This window comes from Taudactylus pleione, unplaced genomic scaffold, assembly GCF_031769625.1.
Source record: "Taudactylus pleione unplaced genomic scaffold, aTauple2 ptg000093l, whole genome shotgun sequence".
NCBI classification, from domain to species: Eukaryota; Metazoa; Chordata; class Amphibia; order Anura; family Myobatrachidae; genus Taudactylus; species Taudactylus pleione.
Window position 1 is genome coordinate 41,548,959 of NW_028284495.1, and position 19,442 is coordinate 41,568,400.

Here is a 19,442-nt window from a genome sequence, read left to right on the forward strand (position 1 = left end):
ACCCCAAAACCCCAATTCTGAATTTTTGTCCGCCTGCAATTTATAGGCAAAACTTTTTGCACTGACTTTCCGTCTAGGCGAAAAGTGTTTGAAATTCAAAACAGCGAAAAGTTTCTGCCTGGCAAAATGACGTCACCTGCGATACTTTTCTCCAAAACTTACTTTTCGCATCAAATTGAATACAGGCCTAAGAGATGGAAATGTTCGACAAATATACGTGAAACAATCGCCTGACTTGTCCAATGCTATTTCATTAAACCCAGTTTAATATGGAGAGGCGGCCGTATGATTTTTTTCCTGTCAATTAAGGGCTCATGAATGATGTTGGCTTCTCCTACAGTTATAACTTCTCTTGGGAGGCCATACGGTTTGCTGCCAGGGCTTTTGCACGACTATCCCATAAGCATATGTATATCAACTTTGTTGCCCAAGAAGAAAGTTTACCATTTTTAAATCGGCACAAAAACGGACCACTGATACTGAGAATAAGCAATTTTTTCTAAGACTAACTTGATATTTCCATACTGTTCTTTAAGTTTTGTTGAATGACTGATAGGAATCAATGCAAATTAATTCCCATTGTGCAGTAATACACATTTTAAGCTCCTTTTACAACTATCCAAAAAGAGCCGCCAGTCTTCTGCTCGATATTCTGGTAAGCCATGCATTTGGAGAAGTTCCGGAATATTGTTGCAATACACAAGATGGTTATCTTGGCTAAAGAACGGCAGTATGGCTTGCTCTATTTCCATACGACGTTATAGTAATAACCGGCTGATGACAGTGCTTTTCTTGAAGTCTGGACGCTAAAAGCTCAGCTCCTTTTTTCGATAAATTCAAGTCACATATTACATCAATTAGTTCCTTTTAAGAAAATGTATTTGGAGTAGAGGAACTCTCTTCAAACTCACTTTCATCTGTGTTGTCACTTGCACTGGATGAAATGAACATTTCCACATCATCACATTCAACTTCGCACAATGAACTGAATGATAGTACAGGTAAAGCTTCGCTATGTGGTATCGGTTGTTTTGCAGAATTTAGACTTCGGTATTCCCATTTGCGTTTCTTAAATAGATTCATAACTGTCAAATTTACAGCACAAAAATAGCAGTCACTCAAGCGATCTTTTGGTTCACACCACATCATAGGCATGCCGAAATTAAGTCCTTTTCGATCATCTGTAGTCCAATTGCAGAGCGATTCCACGCAGGTCTTACAAACTGTGTGAGTCACCCAAATCTTGTCTTGCTGGCTTATGTGACGCCCAAAATAAGCCTGATACACTTGTTTTACAAAAACAGTTATATTTTTTCCTTTTTCTCATGCAACATTATATTTGCCACAAATATAACAAAAAACATCAGGGTTGTTAGTATACCGTCTCCGAGTAGAACTAATTTTTACGGTGAAAAAACACTTTGCTTCACACATTCAGTGCTAACTCCCAGTAAAAGCCAAGGACGTACTGAACAAAACAAGCCCAAAGGGCGGGAAATTGGTTGTGGTGGGACAGAGAGAGCCGAACAAAGGAACAGGAGGTGTGCTAACTGCGTCACTCGGTCCTCTCCGTTGCTCCTCTCTGTATGCTGGGAGGAGGCGTGGCTGTGGTCTGAAGATGTCCCAGCAGACTCAGCAGTGCACTGCCACACCTCCTCCCAGTGTTCGTGAGGAGATTTGAATGTGTTATGTGTCTCAAATGTGACTACTAATTAATAAAACAAATTATTGTTATTGTTGAAAGAGGGTAGTTGTTAAAAAAGCAAAACGAAGTCGATTCTGTTAAGTAAAGTAGTCCTAGACTAGTAAGGTACTTCAAATGGAGAAAATTGAAAACTGGAGCCAATTCAGATATAGCGAAGATCTAATGCGAAATTAGGACCTGCGACTACTTTCAAACCAATCTTAAATCCTTTGCAAGAAAAAAAAATAATTTTTTTTGGGCCCCAGTGTAATCATATATAAACAACATTGAGCAAGAGCCAACCATAGTCTGACTCCCAATCAATAAGCATAACATAAAATTTATAGTCTAAGTAAAGTATGCTGATCCGGCAGCAACTTAGCATATGTAGATTGTAACCATCTCTGGCAATTCGGTCAAACTAAAGGCGCATATGCACTACACGATATAAATGAATTGAACAATTATGACAGTTATCGTTCAATTGTTCATTAATCTTGCAGTGATTATGCCGGCAACGACCATCGATACACCTGAACATAATGCCCAACCTGACGATATCATTAGGTTGTGCATGTTCGGGGATGAGGGAGGGTGCCTGCACTGAACGACATATCGTTCAGTGTGGGCACATTACCCACTGCACAGTATAATGAACGATCACACTGCAAATTTCATTTGCAATCCAGTACCAAACTCACATTGCTTTTATTCATTTGCGGGTTTTTTGTGCGCACACCCTTGAGCAGGTGAAAATCTTTATTTTAAAAGGTACAATTTTCAGGACACAGTGCAGAACACATGGTACACACCTTGAAATGAATAATCAGGCATAATAGCATAATTTAGCCAATAAAACATGTCAGTATTCAGGTGAATTTCTCTAAAAAGCTCAATAATAGTGTTCACTCTAGCACCCTGCACCTGTGACAACCCATTCAGTTCCTCATTCCTGCCTGGGGTGTCTACAGATGCATAGAGGTAAACATACAATACAGTGGGGGACAGGTGCATAGAGGTAAACATACAATACAGTGGGTTCACCTCCTGGTTGTCTTCAAAAATAGAAAAAAGGAAAGGAACTTATGTCAAACAGTAATGTAGTCCTTCTTATATAAAATTAGTAATAATTCTCCCCATGATGTGTCATGTAAAGAGAAATAACAATCTAGTGCAGACAATTCATATAAAACTCACATATTCAAAAGAGAAAGTATAGTTCATATCCAAAGTGGAGTCCTCAGAGTCTTATCATATATGAGGGAAAAAAATGTTCCAAGTAACCGTGCACAGTTAAGTTGATTCTTTTATTAGTTCAGAAAACATCTCATATATGCTCAGAGCTATTTATCAAACCTCATACATTGCTCAAAACAGGTGATACCTCTTCCTAGAGATACCTCTTCCTAGAGATACCTCTTCCTATGTCAAACCATCAGGCCACCTTGGAGCAATTTTCGATACTCAATGTTTGTTTATTTGAGGTACATGGAGGTGTTTTATTGATGGGAGAGGGGTTTTAGAACTTGCAGATGAGGTAAAAGTGCTTATTTCAAATTTTTACAAAAGAACTGAAAATTACTCTGCAGACATTTTTTGTACCCCAAAATGCTGGAAATACTTCAGTTTGCTTTTATCATTTTTCAACCATAAAAAAAAAAAAAAAAAATTTGCAAAAATCAGCCATTTCAAACCATTACATTCAAACCATTCAAACCATACCTCCAGTACTTTCCTTATGGCCGCTAACAGCCTTCTATATGGTCCTGCTATATCAGTTGCCTCTTTTTGGGGGTCCAATGTAATTTCCCCACTTTTTTAAATACTTCTCCCAGGTCCCATTTTGTAGAAAAGTCGTGTAACCTGGTTGTGACTACCACAAACTGGATCTCACATTTCTCGGGTGCACGCATTCATGCAATGTATACAAGTTTCATGAAACTAACCATCATTCTCAAACTTGCACCAAATTGGATTGAGCCCTATGCTCTTGTGCAATAAGCACAGGACACCGAAGAGTGGAATAATGTTTAAAAGAGTATAAGAAGTTTCATAAGTTTGGTCAGCAATTAAATATTAAGTTAATTTGCTTATGATCCTAATCCCTTAAGAAGTGCCAACCCACTTCCTTACAACATACTGTACAAAAAAAATGAGATGGCATCTGAAAACCTGTTAACCAGAAGTAGACATTTTTAATAAATATAAGGACAGGTTATATTAATACATACTAAAGCATTCCCTCTGTACAAAGTAGCTTGAAATCAAATTTAAAAATATTACAGTATGCATGGCAAGTAAATAAAACTGATTTTACATTATTATATACACACATATAAACACACAAAATCCTATCGTTTTGCACAGTCCCGCATGTTCGAAAATTTTCCATCCAGAAATGTAAAACTTTTCAGCGCTGCTCCCCTTCATAACCTTTCCTCAAAGGTCGTATCTAGTTATTCAAAGAAGAAAAACAAGGAGGCGCTCCATAGTGTAGTATATTAAAAGTATAAAGCTTTACCCAAAGAATAAAAAAAACTAACATGGATGCTTAGTATCACAAAACCTGGTCTACAGCAGTCGCCGAAGCCCCAGGCGTCCTAGTGCGTGTGGGACATGTGGATATATAAGCACGATCAGGGGTCAGCCCTGACACACCCACTGACGAAGTCCACTTGTGACAAAACGAGTTTGGACGGAGCTAATGGAGCTGGACGTGATGATATCATAATCCGGAAGGAGGCTTAGAACTCACTAGGACGCCTAAAGCTCTGAAGGTTGCTGTGGACCGAGTTTTGTGATACTCAGCGCTTGTTGTGGTATTTCTTGAGTAAACCTTTATACTTTTAATATACTACACTATGGTGAGCCTCCTTGTATAAATGTATACACACACACACGTATACATACATACAGTACATACACACAGACCACTCGCACATACACAGCCAGCCCACACACAGACAACTCATGCACATACGTGTACACAGCCAGCCCACTCACATACGCGCGCACAAGCAGACAGCCTACACAGATAATACAGTTTCCCCCTCACAGACAGAGAGCGCCCACAGCCCGCCCCAACTCACACACAGTCACACACAAGCACACACACACACACACCTCCACACACATATATACGCAGCCCCCACCCCCACACAGGATGCAGTCAGTAAGCCGACGGTCGAAACGCCGACCGCCGGCTTCCAGACTATTAAATTCCGGCAAAGTTCTAATGAAAGGCGTTGAAATCCTGGCGCCTGTCATTAGACCTACGCCGGGAGCCAGACATCCGGCATATCGAATGAAGGTAAGCCAGGCACGGACAGCTGCGGGTGGGGGAGCGTTAGGTTTAGGCAAAGGGGATAGGGTTAGGCACCCCCCGGAGAACTTAAATTGAGGCTGCAGGGAGGGGGGGGATTAGGTTTAGGCACTTAGAGGGGGGGTTGGCACCCCTAAAGGAGGGTTAGGGGGGGGGCACCTACAAAGCCCGCCCCTTCTACACACAGCCCGCCCCTTCCACCCATTCACCCCCCTTGCACACACACATATACCCAGAGACCAAAACACACCCACATATAACTAGAATATACACACACATTATATATCTCCTCACATACAGTACACACACCTATAGATAGCCCATACTCACTCCGTACAGCGGGCTCCAGCGGTTCTCCTCGTCTATGCTCTTGAATTCGTTCTCCATGTCTCCGGCCGCTCCCAGTGACGCTCTCACAGCTCCCCGCCGGGACGCATCGCTCAGCGGGCGGGCTCGGGCGAGTGCAGCGCTGCTTTCGGGAAGACCAAAGGAAACAAGCAACGTCCCAGATTTGCGACACCACCAGCCGTGGCACCGGCCCCTGCTGCTGCACACCTTCTTCCGGCTACCGCCACGCCCGCTTCCCAGCATCATTCGCTAAGCCTGGTTCTGGCAACCGGCTCAGACGTCTACCACCCAATGAGCGGCGGCCTGTGACAGCTCTGCCCGCCTCCCTGCTCACGCTCCTCCCGATTGGAGATCCCCTGTAGTACGGAGATAAGTGTAATCTCGGGTCGCGGAGAAGTAGCGGCCATCATAACTATGGGCACAGCCCTACCTGCTTCCGTATTGTGTATGTACCCTATATGGTGGCCCCAAGAAAAAGTAGAGGAGGCTGCTGTAAATTGTTGATGAGAAATTAAGCAGTGCTGTACTATGCAGTGAATTCGATTTGTAACCTGGTCAGTGGTCGGAGATGAGTGTGTGGATTTTACTGAGATACAGCACATTAGACTGTGTCCCCATGTCCACTTTTCCATCAAAACCATTCTAAAGCTGTATAGTTTTGTATGGAGATAATGGGGTAGACGTATTACTGATACCGCTTCTCCCCCATGTATTTTAATGGGGTAAGGTGTTAAATGACTATGCGCCCCTCTCATTATCGGCACTGCTATGCCGATAGGCTGGGCATGGTATGAACGGACAGTGGCACTGACCTTTCGACAGCTGCAGCCAGGGCTGCCATCAGAAATTGTGGGGCCCGGGACTGTCAAATTAGGCAGGTACCCCCCCCCCGCCCCCGCAAGCTTCACAAACCTCCACCTCCGACAACCCACCTTTCCCCGCTACCTTACCTATACACAAAATATATATATATATATATATATATATATATATATATATATATATAAATATATATATATAAAAAATATATTTCTGTGCATGTTTTAGTTAAGACAGGCAGCAGGAGACCCACAGTCTAAGGCAGTGCTTCCTGGAGGTCCAGACACACTTTAGCTTACCTTACCTCGCTCGCTTCATCCTTCTGTCATTGTCTCACTCTCTATGCTTCGGGCGGTTCGTCAGGCTCAGTCCTCACATCACTCACCCGCCGCAGCTCCTCATGACGTCACGCGCGCCGGCTTCCGTGATCTTAGATAAACTTTATTGATGGCAGTGGGCACACTGTCAATTGGCCAATGCAGTAAGGTGGGAGGAGGAACGGGAGAACGACTGCCGGGCCCGGCTGGGTGAGAAGTGACTGACAACTTACTCACTGTGTCTAATGTGCGGCGGTGGCGGCGGGAGGCCTTGGGTATAGTAATTGGTTCAGCCGGGCCTGTCACTGACACTTTCGGCCAGGGGGTTAGTAGCGGGCGGGCAGTACGCATAGCAGGCACTGGGCGGGCCCCTCGAGTGTCCGGGCCCGCCTAGCAGTCCCTCCCTGATGGCGGCCCTGGCTGCAGCTATTGATATCAACAGTTGCAGGTGTCGCTCCCCTATCACCACAGCAGGGATAGCACTGTCCCTGCTGCAGCGGTTGCCAGCTCTGGACTGCATACCTCCCAACTGTCCCGCTTCCAGCGGGACAGTCCCGTTTTTCTGGGACTGTCCCGCCACGGGCCGCAGTGTCCCGCGGTGGGGGGGAAGTTGGGGAGAGCACACCCGCTGCTCTGCCTAGCAGAGCAGCAGGTGTGCAGAAGGTGAACAGATGCCGTGCGCATCGCACGGCATCTGTTCACTAGCGTAGGGAGAGCCTGGGGGCTGCCCAGCATCTCTATAATGCCGAAAACGGGTGGAAGCCGCGAGGCTCCACCCCTTTTCAGAAGCCACGCCCCTTTTTCGGGGCGCCCTGTCCCTCCTTCCCATTCTCAAAAGTTGGGAGGTATGGGACTGCATGTAAGATCTTGTCATGCTTGCAACATCCCGCGCATGCCCAGTGGAGCCAGCTGGGAATGGAGACAGCACATCAGCACTAAGCTCTAGCGGGGATCGCCGGAGCGGGGAGTTTTCACTCCCCTTCTCCAGCAGATGAGATGTTAATACATCTCATCGATGGTGCTTTCTGCTTCGCCTCAGTAAAGAGGCGAGGCAGGAAGAGTTATTGCGGTACGATGCGTAACAAGTGATATTCTTGTAATCAGTTGTTACTAATCTTAAATTGTGCCCCAACCAATCAACAACTATCACTTTTCAAACACATGACAGGAGCTGATTGGTTGGATCACCATTTAAGATAACAAGAATATCACTCTTTGATAAATCTGGGCTTTAGTTTTTAATTGGTTGTTTGTTTCTTTCTGGCTGTTTACACTTGTTCACACTTGTCCAATCTTCGGGAGATCCGACTACCAACCGACTGGTCTGCCCGACATTGGACAAGTGTGTACCCTTTGCCTACAGATCCTAGGAGACCCGACCCCCGACCAGGCAACCAACGTTGTCGTATGTAGGCTGCGGAGACCGGAGCTGGTGACCGATCTCCAGTCCCGGCAGCCCAACACACTATCAGCGTGACGGCGGAGCAGGATCCAGTGGGATCCCACACCGTCCGCCACTGCTGTGGGATGCGGCAGGAATGGCGGCGGTGGTGATGCTGGAGGCAGCGGTGGGACGATGCAGGAGGTGGCTAAGTACCTTGCTGAGTTTGGCAGCGGGTGACGGTGCGGCTTCCCATTTCAAAAATGCATTGCGGCACCATTTTTGAAATTCAAGATGGCCGCAGCGAGCCAATCATGGCTCGCTACATCATCGCCTTGTCCCTTTATGCTGGCTTATATAATCCAGTGTGAGGCAGCATGTGTCAGTCTGACGGCAGAGGAGGAGCGAAGAAGAGCTCCTTGAAGATCGAAGATGCTGTGGAAGTCCTGGATAGGCGCCGGCAGGGATGGACTGGGGCTGTACATGGAAGTCTGCCCTGTGCACGCTCCTGAAGGGAAGCCAGGTTTAGTTTCAAGGAGGGCATGCCACAAGTCACAGGGGCTCACTGGTGCCACCCATTTCTTCCCTGGAGCTAATGCCCTGTATCCGGCAGCATTGGGTGGAGGGCAGGGGTACTTCCGCCCGCCTCGAACCGGTTCAGATGTACTTGGCAAATGTGGTTTTCCAAGTACCAGCATGTTGGGGAGGCTTGCTGGGACCTGTACTTCCATCTCTAAAAGACAATATTACACTTTTACTAATGGACTATCAACTCGGCACCCACAGCCCTGGGGTGCCGGGGATAGCCCCGGGCTTCAGCCCTGGCCCTGGGTGCCCTGGAGAGGGGGGACCCCTTTTATGGAGGGGTCCCCAGGATCCCCGGCTTGGGCTGACTAGTTAGGGGGAATTAATTCTTTGGCTGTGGGACCCCATCAAGTGTGTCCCCTGGCTGCATTACCTCTTTGCTAGTGGAGCCTGATGCTGGTTCTGAAACTTCGGGGGACCCCTACTTGTTTTGTTCCTCGTATTTTTAGAAGCAGTGCCAGCCCCAAGAGCCTGGTGCTGGTTCATAAAATATGGGTGAACCTTACACGTATTGTTCCCTGTATTTTTTCAACCAGGGCCAGCTCAAAGAGCCCCCGCGGCTGGTTATGGCTGTGTGGGGGGAACCCTACGCCGTTGTATTTAGTTGTTTTGGAAACTTGAAATCCTGTCCCCATCCAATAATCAGGTTATTAGTTCTCAACCTCCCCCTCTTCACCATTATTTATAATTAAAATAAATTTCTCATAAATGAATCCCCTTTCCTGCACAGCCAAATGTATTTTTTCAGCAGACACAGATTGGAGGTCTGCTGAAAAATTGGACAAGTGAGTAGCGAGGATTGGATGTAGAATCTGCGAGCAGGTGTGTAGTGGGATTGTATAAACAGCCTGATCTGCGGTCTGATCTGCAGTGGATTGGACAAGTGCGTACCTAGCATCATAGTTTCCACCCATTATAATAATTGTTTAGAAATTCGGTCATGTACAGTAGTAATATTGCATGTTCAATGCTGTATAATACTGAAATTATAATAAAAGTCTGAGATAGAACAACCATTTTTGCAAGGTGGCGCTGAGTATGTTTCATTTGGGATATTAGTGCAGTGAAGTTCAGATCATAGATCTTTGTGACAATAGCTGGACTTTTGATAAAACATTTTTTTAAATTTGTGTAGCTGAGATATGTGATTAGGTGTCTTTTGCTCTATACAAGTCTGAAATGTAAATTTAAAATACAACTGACTTACCCATATTTAATCATAAAAATACCTCACTGTAGAAGTCATTCAAGGCTGGCAGAAGGGTAGCTTCTCGCAATCAGCATCACCTCATCTGAGAATAAACATTATTTCTGTTCAATCGCTGTGTTCACCAGGCCTGATACCTCATTAGATAGTCCTATATGCTTCACCAGGGGTTCCATGTCTACACAAATACTAGGGGGAATGAGGACACCTCTTTGTACAATTATATATTACAAATTTAGTGCACTTAAAAACAACTGCTAAACACCAAGGGGGCGGCTACAGTGGCGTAGCTACCACCACTTTAGGGGAGCCGATGTTTACGCAGATGTTTACGCATCTTCATTGCAACCAGTCTGTCCGCCAGAAATCTCACAATGTCAGTTGTATAGGAGATTAGCATTATGTTCCTAGGCAATGCCTGTGAGTGCAGCTCCAGCTGCTGTACCTAACAGTGCCTTACCTTGCTGGAGTCAAGGGACCTCAATACAGGATAGTCCCTGTGTAAGATTTCCTTTAACCAGTATGATTGCATGTAAATCTCTGGCTGGGATTCAAGAGCTTTCTTTCAGTTATGGCTGTTTGGGGGGAAGCCCACGCCATTCCCAATGAACTAGATATTGTACCTGACTATGAACTTTCTTAGAGTCTATCATTTTTTTCACTTCATATTCAGGTTGGTCATTAAGAGGGGCGTGGTATGTTAGATTGAAAGTTATCATGTCGACATGGTCACAATGTCGGCATGGAACATGTCGACATGTTTGTCGAGATATTAGAATGCCGACCTGGTGGCCCAGCGGTTACTTTTACCTGGTCCCTAAGGCCGTAGTGGCTTTCCGGGGCTCGGTGTTCATGTGACCTCCCCGTAGTACCTAAACCCAACTTCCCTCCACCCCCCCCCAACAACCTAACCATAAGCTTCCTCCACAGCCTAACCCGCCAGCACCCAACCGTTGGCATTCTAAAAATGTCAGCATTTCACATGGCAATATTTAGTATGTTGACAATGTGAACATGTCAACATGGTGCTTGTTGACATGTTGAACCATGTTGACATTTTAATGACAATATTGTGGTGTCAGCATTATGAATGTTGACATGGTAACTGTCTACAATGTGACTGGATCCCAACTAGGAGTGCAAATATACAGGAAGGTACCGTATATCATTTGAATAACAAACCTTGGCAGATTCTAGGGATCCTTATAGATACTGGCAGATCCAACTGAAAACTTGAAAGGACTGTATTTTGTAATAATTTAGAATGGATTAATATATTTAGGCCCCCAACTTTTCAGAGGATTGTTTCAATTTAATATTGCAGATAGAGAGCCAGACTCCACCTTGAAGTTATAAAGCTTCCTGTGTCGATAAAAAATTTTTTTGGCAGATTTATTAGCTTGTTATAAAGCTGACTGGACTCCATTTCAAATGACATTAAGATGTGCAGAGGCCCCCCTAAATCCAAAGGATTCAAACTGCAGATTATCAGAAGAACACAATAGAATAGGCAGAGCCGTCTTAATAGGAGTGTAGGCCCTAGGCAGTGGCAAACGCAGGATTTCTAGAGGGGGGTTTCCAAATGCTTGGTTTTAGGGCGAGTGTGGCCAGTCCATGAAGTGGGCAGAATTAGTACTTATCCAGCTTTAATATGTTACATACAAATAATATTGTGTGTCATAATTCCAGCATATACAGGACCAGCGATCACAGTAAGCCATTAGATGCGGTAGAAGGGCCATCCTGTCTGAGAAGAATGTTTTTCTTCAGATGTGGGCACCATTCCAGAGCATTGGAGCATGTCCAGGAGTCTGGGGGAGCTGCAGAAGAACCTAGCACTGCCCTGGACATATACAGTCAGGTCCATAAATATTGGGGCATTGACAGAATTTTAATATTTTGTCCTCTATTCACCACCACAATGGCTTTGAAATGAAAGTATGAAACAAACCAGATGTGATTTAACTGCAGACTTTCAGATTTAATTTGAGGGTAATTACATCCAAATCAGGTGAACGGTGTAGGAATTACAATGGTTTCTATATGTGCCTACCACTTTTTAAGGGGCCAAAAGTAATGGGACAAACTAAACAATCCTAAATCTAACTTTCACTTTTTAATACTTTGTTGCAAATCCTTTGCAGGCAATTACAGCCTGAAGTCTGGAACACATAGACATCACGAGACGTTGGGTTTCATCCCTGGTGATGCTCTGCCAGGCCTCTACTGCAAATGTCTTCAGTTCCTGCTTGTTCTTGGGGCATTTTCCCTTCAGTTTTGTCTTCACCAAGTGAAATGCATGCTCAATCAGATTCAGGTCAGGGGATTGACTTGGCATAACATTCCACTTTTTAGCCTTACAAAACTCTTTGGTTGCTTTTGCAGTATGCTTCGGGTCATTGTCCATCTGCACTGTGAAGCGCTGTCCAATGAGTTCTGAAGCATTTGACTGAATATGACCATATAATAGTGCCCGAAACACTTCAGAATTCATTCTGCTGCTTTTGTCAGCAGTCACATCATCAATAAATACAAGGGAACCAGTTCCATTGGCAGCAATACATGCCCACGCCATGACACTACCAACACCATGCTTCACTGATGAGGTGGTATGTTTTGGATCATGAGCAGTTCCTTTCCTTCTCTTCTCTTCCCATCACTCTGGTACAAGTTGATCTTTGTCTCATCTGTCAATAGGATGTTGTTCCAGAACTGTAATGGCTTTTTTAGATGTTGTTTGGCAAACTGTAATCTGGTCTTCCTGTTTTTGTGGCTCACCAATGGTTTGCATCTTGTGGTGAACCCTCTATATTCACTCTTGTGAAGTCTTCTCTTGATTGTTGACTTTGACACATATACATCTACCTCCTGGAGAGTGTTCTTGATTTGGCCAACTGTTGTGAAGGGGTTTTTCTTCACCAGGGAAATAATTCTTTTGTCATCCACCACAGTTGTTTTCCGTGGTCTTCCGGGTCTTTTGGTGTTGCTGAGCTCTCCGGTGCGTTCTTTCTTTTTAAGAATGTTCCAAACAGTTGATTTGGCCACACCTAATGTTTTTGCTATCTCTCTGATAGTGACAGCTCTTTGGATCTCATAATGAGAGTTGACAGCAACTGATTCCAAATGCAAATGTCACACCTAGAATCAACTCCAGACCTTTTACCTGCTTAATTGATAATGAAATAACGAGAGAATAGCCCACACCTGTCCATGAAATAGCTTTTGAGTTGATAGTCCCATTACTTTTGGCCCCTTAAAAAGTGGGAGGCACATATTGAAACTGTTGTAATTCCTACACCGTTCACCCGATTTGGATGTAATTACCCTCAAATTAAATCTGAAAGTCTGCAGTTAAAACACATCTTGTTTGTTTCATTTCAAAACCATTGTGGTGGTGAATAGAGGCCAAAATCTGAAAATTCTGTCAATGTCCCAATATTTATGGACCTGACTGTATGTACATATTGGTCTCCTTATGTACTGGATAGTGTATTATTATACAGTATTAATAATTAACCCTATTGATGGTCTATAGCAGTGCACCCCTAACAGTGCATGTTTTTCACATGTCCTAGTTGGTGCACAGGTATATTTATTACTAGCTGACACATTTTAAAAGATCCACAGGTGGCACTAATCATTTCATTTGTGATACTGAGAAAAACAGGCAGCACTAGTAACATTCTTATTTTATTACTATTTCTATTGTGGTCATGGTGTGTGCTGGGAGGGGGCTTTCCAGGCACACGGAAACCCCCTCTGCGTTTGCCTATGCTAGGCAAAGCAATGCAGTGCCCCTTCCCTGACTGTGTGCATGGCTATTGCTCCCCCCTTGACTGTGTGCATAGCTGCTGCCCCCCAGCCGGACTGCATGGCTGCTGCTCCTTCCTGACTGACTGTGTGCATGGCTGCTGCTCTCCACCCCTGACTGTGTTAATGGCTGCTGCACTCCCCCCTGACTGTGTGCATGGCTGCTGCACTCCCCCTTGACTGTGTGCATGGCTGCTGCTCTCCCCCCTGTGTACATGGTTGCTGCTAACTCCCCCTGCTAGCTTCTGGGTTCTGTTTGTTTCATCTTACCTGTGGGCTTGCGGCTATCAGGATTCTGGACGGAGGAAAGAATACGACACCTGGCTGGCCAGCTCTCAAAGCTACATGGGAACTGTCTAGGAGGAGCTACGCACTTTAGCTCCCCCTAGATTCAGCCAGAGCCTACTCTTTGGATGTAAGGAGGTAGCGGCTGCAAGGTATAGGGGGCGGGGGTGGGGGACGGCCCTAGCCCTTAGAATCGTGGGGCCCCTGGGTAACTGTCCATTAAGCCCATACGAAGAGACGGCCCTGGAAATAGGGAGCAACCAGATGATACATGGAGCATTATTGTAGGTGAACTCAGCCCAGGAAAGGGAGCCAGCCCCATGGGCGTATCTATAATGGGTGCAGGGTGTGCGGGGCACACGGGCCCCTGGGTCCAGGGGGGCCCGCACCGCACACCCTGCTCCCATAGTATTACTTACCTCTCCAGAGTCCCACATCGGCGCGGGGGTCCGGCGCTGTAAAAATGACTGGAAAATGGCTGCCGCGGCCATTTTCCCATCGTTTGCGCATGCGCAGTACAGGGAAAATGTCTGCCGCGGCCATTTTCCCGGTGACCTGCGCATACTCTATAGACTCTGGGCTCACGCTAGTGCCCAGAGTCTATAGCTCTGGTGCTGGCCGCGCACAGCTCAGCGCGCTGCCGTCCGCCAGACAGAGAGGAGGGGGCCCGTGTCGGAGACACTACACACGGGCCCCCTCCTCTCTAGAAACGCCCCTGGCCAGCCCAATTCGTATGTAAATCAGAAATATAGCAGCTCAAGTATTGTTCAAGACTGATTGACATGCTGAGTCTGTTTACTAATTTGAGGATGATAGATAGAGGAAAAACTTAAAGAAATCTCCAACATAAAGAAAATTTCCAGAACAGCCATAAGCTGTCAGACACAATGTTGGTAGGAAATATGTCGAACAAAGAGCACTTTCAGTGTCTTGGCAGAGAGAGACCAAACAGAGGAATGAAAAGCACCATTTTACTGAATCAATCAACTATTACTCAGACAATGGTAAACCCATTAGACGGGGTAAATCCACAAACACATTCATATAAATATTGAATCAAGGCCTAACGGCATTTGGTAATGGCATTAGGGGTCCAAATGCCTGTCCAGTGGAACTTTTACTGTGGGCACAGGTTGAGCAGGACATTACAAAGCTTCTGGTTTCTTGCCTAATAGAGGGCCATGAAACAAAGCGAGACAATATGCTGACGGTTCTAGAGACCCCTGGATGCCCAGAAGTCTTACAATTGTGGGCATCACTTAAGCCAGCTCAGCTAGGATTTCTAGGGACAAAGAGAATTGTTGAAGGAGTTTGTACAGGAACATGACTTTGGGCCAAGTGTAATTGCAGTGACAGGACAGTAGTGAGGCCAGGAAAAATACCAGGCAAGGTTATGGGGAGAAGAGGTGGATCTGCATGCTGTTGAAGGTAGATTCTGGAGTGACCATCTGCCTTAAGGTTCTTAGATCTGGCTCTATATATGATGTTAAAGGGACTGAGGGATCTATGTACTAAGCCTTGGAGAAAAAATGGATGAAGATAAAGTACCAATCTATCAGCTCCTGTCACTTTACAGGCTGTGTTTGAAAAATCACAGGAGCTGATTTGTTGGTACTTTAGCTCCGTTCACTTTATCTCTCTCCAAGGCTTAGTACATAGACCCCTTAACCTTTTAACTGACTTGATATAAAGCAAATTCTTGTGTTCAGTAAACACTGTAATAAACTATCTGGTCCCTTCCAACTAGTATCTATACTCATTTAAGGCCCACTTAATGGCTAAAAGCTCTCTGTTTCCTGCATTATAATTTCCTTATTCAGCAGAGTATTATCTTAAAAAGAAAGTAGACGGGCACAATTTATTATCATAGGGGTTCACTTGCAACAAGTCCTCTAGCTTCAGTTTCCATAGCAGTGCATCAACTTCAACAATAAAGTTGGCCACACAACAAAAGATTTTCTGTCCAACCAGCCAACTAGTTGATTTGTTGGAATGAAAATCTGGTAACGTATGAAAGCAAATGATGATCAGCAATTTGCTCCTAAATGCCAGAAAACAGATGAAAATGGTTGTTCAGACAAGTTTATTAAATGTTTAATCTAAAAAAATTGTTCAAACAACAGTTTTTGCCTATTTTCCGGCGTTTGGGAGCAAATTGCTGGTTGTCATTTGCTTTTATACCTTACCAGATTTTCATTCCAACCAATCAACTAGTTGGCTGGTTGGACAGATAATCTTTAGATGTGTGACCAGCTTTAAAAGGTGTCAGTAGCAGCAGTCACGGATACCACTGGCTTGCCGTCAACTCTCAGCAGGCCACAAATTGCTGGCCTTCCCAGTTACAATCTTTAACAGAACCCAGCTGGGCTCAGGCTAGAGATGACATAACACATCTCTCAGTCTTTACAACTAACCTCCTCCTGCAGTGATGACTCACGTGAGTGTCACGAATCGTGGTCATAGCCGCCCATACATTGTTAAACATTCATTAATTGCTGTGTCTAAAACCTCCAACAGATTATCCCAGTGATTACTGCTCACCTGGTCAGCCAGACCAATTACCTATTACCACTCCCTATATATTTCCAGGCCTAGGAAAAACTCATGGCCTGAACAACTGTGTTCCCTCCTGAGAATCGTTCCAGGCTCAATGTCTCCAGAAACATTCTCCTGTGGATACTCTCCTTCCTGAAACTCAACTATTAGCTACTTGTACCATCGATGTTTGCCTCTCAGCACTGTGGCTTTCACCTATCCTCCAACATGTCCCCTTCCATCCGGTACAGAATGCTCTGCTCCTGGGCTTCCCACCTAATTAATGATTGCAGACACCTGTGTTGAGCTTGTTAATAGATGAGGCAGGTGTATCACCACAGGTGGCTGCAATCATCAATTAAGAGAGAAATCCAGGTGCAGTGCTTTTCGTACCGGATGGAAGGGGTGATGTTGGAGAGTCTGCTTCCATGCCGCATACAGATAACCACCAGGACTGCTTACCATCGCCGCTGTATACCATCTCAGCTCCGTGGTTTCAATGGAACACAGAGACTGCTTGCTGTTGTCTGCATTCCATCTAATGCTGTATATCATCTTTCAGCACCGCGGCTTCCATGCCACACACAGACTGATCATCGTCTACATTCCATCTACCGCTGTGTACCATCTATTAGCGCTGTGGCTCCCACGCTGCACACAGACTGCTTCCAGCTCCAGTTCTACCAGTGTAACAGTGGGAACATACCATCTGCTATTGCCGCACATCCTATCACCTGCATGGATTCCACTCTGCATTGTGCAGGCATCATCTGGACTGTGGGCCTGATTCAGACCCTCTCGCTAGTACTGTGCGCTCGATGGTTTGCGAACCCACATGCGCACGCCTCGTTCTGCGCTTGTGCGAACTACTCTGTGCTACCGCAGGCCGCTCGCTCACCCAGCAAAGACAGCCCAGTGAAATGAGTGACAGAAGAGGCCGTTTGTGGGTGGTAACGGGCAGGACACTAATAACGGGGGTGTGGAGGTGCGAACGCTGGTGTGCCTCGGTGTTTCAACGCTGTTTTTAAGGTGTGAATAATTATCAGGCAGCGTCATAGTACACGTCACATGCCTGTTTTTTACACTGAAGTCCTCGTAGTGCTTGCGACAGGGTAAGGCAACCACAAGCGCTGCGTTAGCTTCTGATGGTGCTCGATGTACCAATGTTTTAATACACTTCCTGGAGATGAAGTGCACTAGTGGGTGTCTCAACATACGCTAATGTGTGTCTGCATACACAGAGTGATCGCTCGCACAGCCAAAGTGGGTGTGCTTATGCCTTGGCGAGCGATCACTTCCCATGTCGTCACTTTGAAATATTTGCATACGCTGGATGCGAGCGATCGCATCTAGCGAGCGAGTCTGAATCAGGCCCTGTGTTGCAAGTATCACTACACTCTGTGGCTATAGTGGGTTACTGCTTAATCTAAGACTATTTTGGTTATCCTGTACTGTGTGTGCTCTTGTCTTGGGCTGACAGCCAGTGTTTGGGTTCCAGGTCTGGATGGCATGATCGGGTCACAGTCTTTTAGCATCAAGGTTTTCAGTACTGTGTGTGTCTGAAGTGTCTCTGTATCCTGAGTTCCTCTTCCGGATTATGGTCCAGGTCTCGCGTCAGAGCTGTACCAGGGATATAGCTTAATTAGTTCTTCCCTGGTTACATAAGACTCCAATTCCTGGCTTGGTTCCAAGGTCCAGACTATCAGTACTATACTGTTTTGAGTTGAGGTTCTTCTTGTCACTGGAGTAGTTCTCTGGTCTGATTGGTCCTTGGACCATTAGGTGAGACGCTGCCCAGTGGTTTGGGTTCCTGTTACAATTCTAGTATCCTTGCATTGCTCCAGTCCGTGGTCCCTAGTGTCTCTATTCTGCCAGTACCTGTATTACCTATGAGTTGTATCTTGAAGCCTCCTTGTTTCCTGCACTCCTTAGTTAATACCCCGGGCCCCGTGCCGGATCTACAACAGGCATCTGTTGTTGTGAGATGCCAAGTGTCTGAATACCAAAGAAGTCGGCCTCCTATCCCGTGGTCCCCCAGTGGGAGGCCCGCCCCATCAGGCCACAGGCTTATCCTGGGACCTGGAACCCGTCGTTTATTCTGCCAGGGCTTTTTTGGTAGTGGTTTTCTGCTAAAGCTTGCTCTAGCAGAGGGTTGACCTCTGACCTTCCCATGTGGCCGAAAGGAAGAAGTTCTGTCTGGGAACCGATGCTGAGGGTAGCCCTGCTGCTTTAGAGGCTGCCACGGAAGCCACAATTTTGTCCACTTCCGTGCCGAAAAGGATGCCCCCTTCAAATGGAAGGGACTCTAAAGCCCTCTTGGGCACAGAATCCGCCTTCCAATCCCTCAACCACAGGGCTCTACGCGCCACCACAGAGGCAGCTGATGCTCTGGCAGATAGTATCCCCGCATCCAATGCTGCTTCCCCCAAATAGGACGAAGCCTCCCTGACATAAGCAACAATCTCCAGTTGTTCCTTAGATAATACTGGCAGGGATTCCGCTAAAGTTTTCATCCATTCTTCGATGGCTTTGGCAACCCAAGCCGTAGCCATAGCTGGGCGGGTGGCTGTCCCCGAGATTGAAAAAACTGTCTTCAGACAACTATCCAGTCTCTTATCTGTGGGGTTCTTAAGGGAACAAGCAGATGGCAATGGTAGAATGGAACTCTTGACCAAATGTACCACATGTGTGTCAACCGACGGTGGGACCTCTCACCTAGAACACTGTTCCGAAGGAAAAGGGTATAAAGCCGTGATCTTTCTGGTAACATGGAACTTCTTATCTTTGAACCCTCCATGCTTCCACCAAGAGCTCTGACAAATGCTCTGATCCGGGAAACTCTGCTTTTATTACTCTCTGGCGCTTAAATACTGGCGCCTTTATTAGCCGCGGCTCCTCCTCATCAATATTCAACACTGCTTTAACAGCCCTGATTAAAAACGGGACATCAGCCACAGGAAAAAGATCTCCCTCTTCCTCTGAAAGAGACTCCTGAGAGGACATCCGTGCCTCCTTGTCCCCCTCAGAGGACTCAGAATCCGTGTCCTGGCCCAATTGTTCGGCCAAACGCCTTCTGGCCTTTGGCTGCATCCTGGCCATCTGCGGTTGCTGCTGAGAAGCAAATGAAGATGAAGGTATAGCCTGTGTAT

At 45.8% G+C, this 19,442-nt stretch overlaps 1 protein-coding gene across 1 annotated transcript in view; it reads right to left on the reverse strand.

The window, feature by feature from the left end:
* The window catches only part of PTPN2 (protein tyrosine phosphatase non-receptor type 2), a 98,534-nt gene extending 92,885 nt beyond the window's left edge, over positions 1 to 5,649 (reverse strand). Inside the window, exon 1 of the mRNA XM_088469723.1 lies at positions 5,337 to 5,649. Within this exon, the coding sequence (XP_088325849.1) occupies positions 5,337 to 5,600 (264 nt within the window). The 5' untranslated portion in view covers positions 5,601 to 5,649. The remainder of the gene's footprint in view (positions 1 to 5,336) is intronic.
* Positions 5,650 to 19,442: the final 13,793 nt, after the last annotated feature.